General features: G+C 48.7%; 1 protein-coding gene across 1 annotated transcript in view; it reads right to left on the minus strand.

The window, feature by feature from the left end:
• LOC139750355 (uncharacterized) overlaps positions 1-10000 on the minus strand; it is a 722120-nt gene that overhangs the window by 580773 nt on the left and 131347 nt on the right. Inside the window, exon 2 of the mRNA XM_071665103.1 lies at positions 6675-6760. Within this exon, the coding sequence (XP_071521204.1) occupies positions 6675-6725 (51 nt within the window). The 5' untranslated portion in view covers positions 6726-6760. The remainder of the gene's footprint in view (positions 1-6674; positions 6761-10000) is intronic.

The raw sequence follows: 10000 nt of genomic DNA on the forward strand, positions 1-10000 counted from the left end.
TCTATTCGTACTATTCTCCTTGCTTCAAACACGTCTGCTAATTCTTTCCAGATTCCAGTTCTTCAACTACCGTTCGAGACCTACATGCAGTCTTCAAAAGTCGCTTTATCTCATGCAAGTCTGGCGAAGGTAGTCATCTCCTCGTGTTTCCGGAGACGTATGTGAAAGGCAACTCGCAACTGTTTGATCTATATCCCTTCACCAGCGATGGTCGCATGTCTCCATCTGGCTTCAGAGACCAGCATGTTACTATTCTAGTATCAGGGTATTGAAGGCAAGTAGTGACGAGCTATGAATATACCGAAACCATTCTAATGTAAGATACAGTAGCTGCCCGAGGATCTATTCTCATATCCTTCACTACGCTTCTACCATTGGGTTGGATCACAATGGCAGCACTTCCAGCCCTCCCAGTGGCAGAGCTCAGACAGACAGACGTCAGTATGGATGCTCTGTGTTCTGTTGTTGTTGTCTACAGGCTACAGATTCTGCGCGAGTTCAAAATTACTGACTTTGGTAGAAAGTGTTGAAAGTGAAGATGGTGTGTATTGTGGTGAGGTTCTAAAACTTCTTGTATCTAGTGTTTACGTCCCCCAATTAGGACGTAAAGGTTCACTTCGTGTAAAGGGAGGAACATTTGTGCACATGCATCACAGGCATTTAGTACACAGAGTGTAGGCGTACGATGATGGCGTGGTACTGGAATCCGTCAAGTTTTTTGGGAGGTGAGAGAGTACGCGAGGGAGGTGGTGACTGCTTCACATGCGTCTGACAAGTATTGACCGCTGTAAGACCGAAACATCTGTAACCGGGTAATTTGTGTGGGAGGTTACCAGCAGGTGTTACATAATCTAGCAGGCAAATGACGTCGATGTCTTCTGTAACGACCTCGTGTGTTGGACGTTGTAACAACCTCGTGTGTAGAAGTCACAGGAACCATTTTTGTCAAAGACGCAATTTTCCCGTCGGTTTGATACGACAGTCATGATGCTCTTGTTACCGACCGTTTTGATACTGTATGTTGTGGTCTCCTGAGTGGAGTACAAAGCACCATTCATAAGTCTGAACATTTCCAGTGTGGAGGTTTCCACGTCTCATTCCTTACGAAGACAATCATCCCCTTTATCGTCCGCCCCGCCGCCCCTGTGCGAGCTGGGTGTCCTCCCGCTGTACTCTCCTGACAGTGGCTCCCCTTCTCCGCCGCTCCCCAGGGGAGTAGTAGCTCATCTTCCCTGCCGCTGCACCCCAACATGGGGGAGGTATGGAGGCTCTCCCTTCCTCATCAGGCGCCTGCTTCCTCCCTCTCCCTCCCTCTCACACACACACCATTACCGTTATCAGGGCAAGTCAGGCCCACCGTCGCCAGCCACAACCCATGCCACCAGCGTGGTATTACAACACCCTCACGAAGACGGAATATTATGCAGTCATTTTACGTTTCAAAAAAAAGGCCTCGCTCTGCACAAAGTACCAGACCAGCGCGGACATGTGTGATGGTTACGCAGAGGCCTACGGGATGCGTCCTCCAACAGCCTGATTAACCAGAGCAGCCACCATAAGCACCCTGGTGCAAAGAGGTGACCTCTACCGAGAGAGCATCCAACTCTTCCTCATTCGTCTCATGACCTCCCAACTCAACCCCTCCCCTGACCCCCAATCTGATGAGTTATCACTTAATCTTAAGTTCCTCCTGGAGCTGTGTGTGTGTGTGTGTGTGTGTGTGTGTGTGTGTGTGTGTGTGTGTGTGTGTGTGTGTGTGCGTGTGTGTCCAAGTTACCTGTCCGTGTCTGGTTCATGACGACACCCCTCCATGGGTGGGTGCTGAGGTCGTCATCATCTCTCTTTCCCCGAGGTTTACCTGCAGTGGTGCTCACGAGTCTCCTTACCCAGGGGCTGGGGTCCAGACTCTGGGCTGGATAGAGCAGCTGGTCTCATGACACTGACTGCTTACTGCCTCTGGGCTCATACCTTCACTACAGAATGCTTGCCGCCATCATCATCATCATCCCTACACCACGAGCACTGCAAGTCTCTGTACGTAGCACTGTAAGTCTCTACGTAGCACTGCAAGTCTCTGTACGCAGCATTGCAAGTCTCTGTGCGTAACACTGTGAGTCTTTATACGTAACACTGCAAGTCTCTGTGCGTATCACTATAAAACTCTGTACGTATCACTGCAAAATCTCTGTACGCATCATTGCGTCGATGAACGCATCACTGCAGGTCTATGTACGTAGCAGTGCAAGTCTCTGTGCGTATCACTATAAAACTCTGCACGTAGCACTGCAAAGTCTCTATACGCATCACTGCAAGTCTCTGTACGTATCAATGCGTCTAAGTACGCATCACGGCAAGTCTCTGTACGTAGCCGGGGCGCTGGAAGATTCACTGACAACCAACCATCCCCCCCCCCACCACCACACCACCACCACAACCACACCAGAGGGCCAGTGATTGTGGCTCGCCTCCCGCGTTCCTCCTGGGGTGGGGTGGTGTGTGTGTGGGGGGGAAGGGTGTAATCAACGGTGCCACCGGCTTAATCCACTTGGCCATTAAATTGCACACAGAGAGAGTCAGTTTTACCCTGAGTGCACCATAATGTCTCGGAATTTCATTCCAGAGTTCCCCAGCGGCACAGTCGAAGTGGCCCCCCCTGTTGTAACCCCCCCCCCCCCTCCCTCCTCCAGGCCTTATACACCGGGGTGGTGAGGGGCAGGAAGAAAACCAGATTGGAAAGGAGAACTGAAAGACACGGTAGACAGTGAGTGTACAGAGTGTAATGATGTCTGGTGTGTACGTGTGTGTGTGTGTGTGTGTGTGTGTGTGTGTGTGTGTGTGTGTGTGTGTGTGTGTGTGTGTGTGTGTGTGTCGTCGTCTACTGGGCATTTCTTTTCCTTTTTTCTCTCTTCTCATTTCGAAGAGTCAAGTCCAAGACCAAGGTCCTTACCTAAGCTAGACCGTAAGTGAAACATTCAAACCGAGCCAGAGAGAGAGAGAGAGAGAGAGAGAGAGAGAGAGAGAGAGAGAGAGAGAACGATCTAACAGGTTTCTCGAAAGATTAAAACCTTCTAGAGTTGAGCCGCGCACGGGAAAAAAAAAAAAAGACAACACGACGGCCTTACTTTGAGTTGTCGAAGGCGAGGCAGTGGCTTGCCGAGTATTCCCGGTGCTTCAGGCGCTGTATGCTGGTTCAGTGCACAAAGTAGTAAAGCCAGACGATGAAAGTCTTCTTTCTGTATAGTGATGGACGAGCGGTGTTCCTCTCAAGGGTGTTCCATATCTGTCTGTGTTCCTGTTTACATCATGGCTGGGTCTGCAGTTTGAGTCTTCGTCGTTTTCTGCCATTTGTGTGTGTGTGTGTACACCAAGTGGGAAGTTATGCCACCTTCAGGAACCATAAGGGAAAGGCCACGCCTTCAAGGAAAGACAAGGAGCGACCACACCTTCAGGAAGCACCAGGTTTTAAGTTCATCTCCAGGAACCATTAGGAGCGGCTACACTTTCAGTAGCCATAAGGAACGGTTAAACCTTCAGGAGCCATAAGGAACGGCTACACCTTCAGGGACCATAAGGAACGACCACACCTTCAGAAGCGATAAGGAACGACCACACCTTCAGGAACCATAGGGAAGGGCTACACCTTCAGGAGCCAAAACACCTTCAAGCAGCTTCACATTCAAGACAGTACTATAATGACCATTGTACGTACTCGATCTCCTCCCCAGTAGGAGTTCTGGTGAAATATCTTGTCGCAGCCCTCGACCTTTCCTGAGAATGTGTCAGGGTGTGGCATAAGTATCTGCTTTTCTGCTTTCTAGTTCCCTACTGCATCGTTCCCTCTCTCACCACTGTACCTGTGACAGTCCATGATGGAGTTGACTACTCCCTCATCTCCCGTCAGCAATGGTGTTCCTCAGGGTTCGATCCTGTGGCCTACTTTCTTTCATTCTCTCTCTATCAATGATCTTCTTTCTCTTCACCTGGTGATATCACCTCAGCATATCTCGCCTCACTTCCCTCCCCTCCTTTATCTAATACCCAATGTTCTTCTCGCACTGAGCATGTCTCCCCAATGTTCTTCTCGCACTGAACATGTCTCCTCTTCTAATTCGGACCTGCGCCACATCTCAGAATGGTCATGCAGTATACTGACAATACTCAACAGTGCAAAAACACAGCAGCTACCTATACCTCTCCCTAAATGTCCCTCGTTTTCCCTCTAGTATATCCCACAACTTTACAATTCCACCCTGCAATAAGAACCAGCTGAACTTTACCATATCCTCCACTACATCCTGGAAAACCCATATGAGCAACATTACCGAGTGTGTTTCCAAAAAGCTGGGGGGCGTTGTGTAGGTGCCGTAACTATCACTCTTGTCGGCAGCTACTCCACATCCCCAGTGTGGTTCATCTGCCGTAGCACTCAGTACAACTGGCATATCAGGAATGGGTCTTCATCCGTGTGTTTCTTAGTCCAGAGCGAATCCTCCAACCATCAACCTCCCTTCACTCATCCCTTCCCATCCGCCATTATATATAGCTGTTATCCTCCTGTTCTGTGGGTAATATTCAAACAACTCTTCTCGTGGGATGTCTGGCTGTGCCCCTGTCACTAAAGCTTGCATCTGGCTGCAGATGCTTCCTTCAGTTTGCGTGTGGAGACCAGTCAAACGAGGACTGGCCGTTATTACACACTTTTCTCCTCCTTCTTCTTCCCTCGAACTGAGAAGCCACGGACGTCTCTTCCTCCTTTAGTCTTTCCCGCTTCTTATATCGTCTCTAACTTCAAGAGTCAGGTCTACACACACTGAAGGAACTTTAATTACTTTCTTCATTATTTTCTCATCCTTTGTTTTCCTCTTACCCAACACAGGCAAGACTGGAGATCGTGTAAAGTCGGTCACTAATATATATATATATATATATATATATATATATATATATATATATATATATATATATATATATATATGAGTATATGCAGATAAAATCACAAGAGAACGCGTGATTCGGGTAATACGCTGGAAGACACGAGGAAGATGATACATGGAGATCCGGGCTCTGTCGTGATAAATCACATCTTCAAGGATACAGAGATAATGAACAAATCCAATTTACACTCACACACACACACACACACACACACACACACACACACACACGCCCTTGAGACGTATCTGGCCACACTAACTACTACAGACCCACGGACGACTTCCATGATAAGACAAATGGATCTCTTAACATTTCAGAGCCGTGTCATCTCTCGCACTCTGGTTGAAGCAGTCATCTCCAAGTTCATGTTACGTGAGGATCGTGAGGAAGACGAGAGTTGGGTCTTACCTCATACATGTACACCACCTTACCCCTAACCACGATCCTTTTTACATCACCTTATCCTAACCCCTAATATTTTTTTTTTTACACAAGACTAATTACCTTTAACATCACCTTATCCTAACCCCAATCCTTTTCTTTTTTTACACAAGACTAATTACCTTTAACATCACCTTATCCTAACCCCACTCTTTTTTTTACGCAAGACTAATTACCTTTTACATCACCTCATCACAATGAGCCTCTCCCACATCACGCTACCCAATACCCAGTAGATATTAGCCTTAACTTACCTGATCACTATCAACCATCGTACTTCCATCGCGTGAGCCCAGAGACATATGAAGACTTGGGTGGTAGCAATGTTCATCATCCCACCATCATGCGGGTATGAGGCTCCACGGGGTATCATCATTACCATAAGGCCACAGAGAAGGAGAGAGAGAGAGAGAGAGAGAGAGAGAGAGAGAGAGAGAGAGAGAGAGAGAGAGAGAGAGAGAGAGAGAGATAGAGAGAGTCTTATGGAGAGCGAGCGACCGAGTCTTATTACTTTCTTGGTGTGTCGTTGGCGCTATCCTCACAGGTCAACACTCACTGACCTGTGCGTGGGTCAAGACACACCAGAGGTGGGATACACCTCTCTTGCCCACTGTCAGCGGGCTGGTCACTACTGTGGTTTAGCAGGAATGAGATACTGGGGAGGCTGGTCACTACTGAGGACTGGTCACTACTAGGGGGACTGGTCACTACTGGGGAGGCTGGTCACTACTGGGGACTGGTCACTACTGAGGACTGGTCACTACTGGGGACTGGTCACAACTGACAGATGGTTACTACCGAGGACTGGTCACTACTAACAGCTGGTCACTACTGAAAGTTGGTCACTACTAAGGAGTGGTCACAACTGACAGATGGTCACTACTGAAAGCTGGTCATTACTAAGGAGTGGTCACAACTGACAGATGGTCACTACTGAAGGCTGATCACTACTAAGGACAGGTCACAACTGACAGCTGGTCACTACTGAGAGCTGGTCATCACTAGGGGCTAGTCGCTACTGGAGGCTGGTCACTACTGGGGGATGATGAGTACTTGGGGGCTGGACACTACTGGAGGCTCGTCATCACTGAAGGGCTGGTCATTTCTGAGGCTGGTCACTAATAAGGGCTGGACGTAAGTAATGAAGACCGCGGGGTCACTACTGGTGACTGGGGATCAGTACTGGGGACTGGAGGTCAGAACTGGGGACTGGGGATCGGTACTGGGGAACTAGAGGTCAGTCCTGGGGGACTGGGAGCTCAGTACCTGGGGGGGGGGAAAGTGTCAGTAGTACTCACCTCTGGCTCATAACCGTCGTGGCTGGCGGTGGTGGAACTGCCGGAGACCATATTCTCCCACGCCCACGCCGCCACGCCCTCACCACCTGCACCAAGAAGAAGATGATACATCAGTACGGCTCTATGTGTACCCACCCCTACCTTCACACGACGGAGGAAAGATATCTAAAGAAAATGCGAGGAAAAAAATAAAACGAGAATATGGAAGAGATTAACTTAAATTTAAGCTATTTGAATGCTTAAAACATGAGTCTTAAATCTAAGGTACTTGAATGCTTAAAACATGAGTCTTAAAGATAGGAAAAGATATAGACAGAGGGAAGGATAAAAGATACGAGGATGCGAAGTATTATCATAATGGCTCATCCTCGCATGGCGTCTCTCCACACACAAACCATGGACGGAAGCAGCTCGCTGCGTGCCGCCACGAGACCAAACTGCGAGACACTCGAGCAACTCACCTGGTGAACACCTGGACAAGTCTCTCCGGAGTCTTCTACCTCCATAACCCGGGCTGAGCCCAGGCTGTTGGGTTGGGTCGTTTGGTCTACCAAGCTGTTAGAAGCCACAGCAGGAGCAGCAGCCCTCCTCAGGCCCACATAGCCCTCCACAGCCTGGCTGGCTGGTCTGGTGCACACTTTGTAGGTACTTGTCCAGTGTACATCTTGAACTTCTCTGCTGTGCATCCCATCATGTTTCTGATGGTAGATGGCAAGGTGGTGAAGAGTCTTGGGCCACAGATGTTTAAGGTATTCTCTCATTTTTGTGTATATCGCACCTTTGGATTTCAGAGGTACATAACCTACTGAGGAGCATTGGGCAAAAAAAAAGTACCTGTAAAACAGTGAGACGGAGGCAACATCACTAGGGGGACGGAAAGAGATAGTTGACCACGGGTTATAGCAGGAGAGATAATAAGGAAGAGGGCTTTTGATTCCACTCTGGGAGAGGTGGATGAATGACCGTCTCAGATCAGCAAGCAGCGGGTATATATACTGCAACGAGTAAATGCTCATGAAAATATGGAACAGCCAGCTGCTCGCAAGTCTAGGCTCTGGGAAGCAGATTTTATAGTGTTCATTACGTAAGGGCTTCCAGAAGTGAGTGGAGGATATGGTTATGACCAATGTTTTTGTTACCGTAAGAAGAACTGTACCGTAAGAAGAACTGGAATGTTTTGAAAAATAATAGTGGGAACTGAGTAATATTTTGAAATACGTGTAGGTAGAAAATTATTTCTACACTATATTTATATATAAATCGGGTTACTGCTTTCCCACTCCGATATGCCGCACAAGTCCAAATTGTTCAGTTCAAGAAAAAGTATGCCGCACAAGTCCAAATTGTTCAGTTCAAGAAAAAAAAACAAGCTTTTGAGTCAGGAGCGGAGAGATACTGAGCTGAAATATGTAGAGTTGTCATCGTCTTACAAGTGAGTATTGAGTAGGTTGGAGAATGACGATACAGGATCACATATGGAGGAAAGGGAGAGGGGTAAGGGAGAGCGGGGAACCCTGGGGCACCTGAGGGGTGGAGGGAGGGAGGCTGGAGCATGGGTGGGGCAGGGAGAGGAACACAAGCTAAGGGCAGCGTGGCCAGCACTACACAAGTGGGATCAATACACGCCTCTCTTTACCACCAGCTGGTGTAAATACCCCTTCCCCCCTCACCCCCCTGGTCATCATTGTCTCCTTCCCTACCACCACCTGTAGAAATCATCAACACCTAGCCTCCCTGACTCATCTCCCATCCACCAGCTGGATCCCTCACTCATCTCTCACCTACCAGCTGTCTCCCTGACTCATCTCTAACCTACCAGCTGGCTACATGACTCATCTCTTTCACACCAACTGGTTCTTTGCCTCATCCTCAACCACCTCCCGGCTCCCTGAATCATCCCTCACCTACCAGCTGGCTACATGACTCATCTTTTAAATACCATTTGGTTCTCTGACTCATCACTCGCCCATCACCTGATCTGGCTCCCTGATATCTCTCGCCCACCAACTGGCTCCCTGACTCATCCTTCACACGCCATCTGCCATACTGACTCATCCCTCACCCAGCACCTGGCTCCCTGACTCATCCCTCACCCAGCACCTGGCTCCCTGACTCATCCCTCACCCAGCACCTGGCTCCCTGACTCATCCCTCACCCATCACCTGGCTCCTTGACTCATTCCTCACCCAGAACCTGGCTCCCTGACTCATCCCTCACCCAGCACCTGGCTCCCTGACTCATCCCTCACCCAGCACCTGGCTCCCTGACTCATCCCTCACCCAGCACCTGGCTCCCTGACTCATCCCTCACCCAGCACCTGGCTCCCTGACTCATCCTTCCCGACTCATCCCTCATCCAGCGCCTGGCTCCTTGACTCATCCCTCACCCAGCACCTGGCTCCCTGACTCATCCTTCCCGACTCATCCCTCACCCAACACCTGGCACCCTGACTCATCCCTCACCCAGCCACAGTTTCATATCACCCACTGCAGGTAACACAGGAATAAGTATAGGAATCACAACTATAAAAGATGCTGAAAGGCCAGAGAGAGAGATGCAGACGAAGTCTTTAACTGGGCAATCGAGAAAAAACATGCTTTTCAAAGGAGATAAATTTCAACTCCTTCCGTATGGGAATATTAAAAAAAAAAAATCAAAAACATAACACAGAATATCGGAGAGACATAGACCGCTATCATAAACCAGACGAATAATATGAAAGACCTCGGAGTAATAATGTCTCACGACCTAACCTTGAGTGAAAACGATAAAACAACGGTTGCCTCAGGCAGAGTGATGGCAGGCTGGATCCTGCGGACCTTCAAGACAAGGAAAGATAAACCAATTATATCACACAAGGCGCTCATTCTTTCGCGAACTGAATATTGCTGCGTTACGAAATCACCCGACAAGGCGGGCGATACTGCGGAAACAGGAAGTATTCACAGGTCTTTCACAGTCCACATTAATGTAGTAAAGGATCTAAATTACTGGGACTGGCTTAAATCTTTGAGGCTATGTTCACTGGAGCGCAGACGGGAGAGGCTGGAAGTGTCCAACTGGCACCAAAGGCATAGAAGACTTTGTTAATTACTGCCTCTGAAATCTAAAGGCGCGATACAGATAAAAAAAAAAAAAAGAGAGAGAACACCTTAAACATCTGAGGCCCAAGACTCTTCACCACCTTGCCATCTACCATCAGAAACATGATGGGATGCACAGTAGACAAGTGCAAGATGTACACTGGACAAGTACCTACAAAGTGTACCAGACCAGCCACCAGGCTGTGGGGGATACGTGGGCCTGAGGAGGGCTGCTGCTGCTGT

This window comes from Panulirus ornatus, chromosome 1, assembly GCF_036320965.1.
Source record: "Panulirus ornatus isolate Po-2019 chromosome 1, ASM3632096v1, whole genome shotgun sequence".
Classification (NCBI taxonomy): domain Eukaryota; kingdom Metazoa; phylum Arthropoda; class Malacostraca; order Decapoda; family Palinuridae; genus Panulirus; species Panulirus ornatus.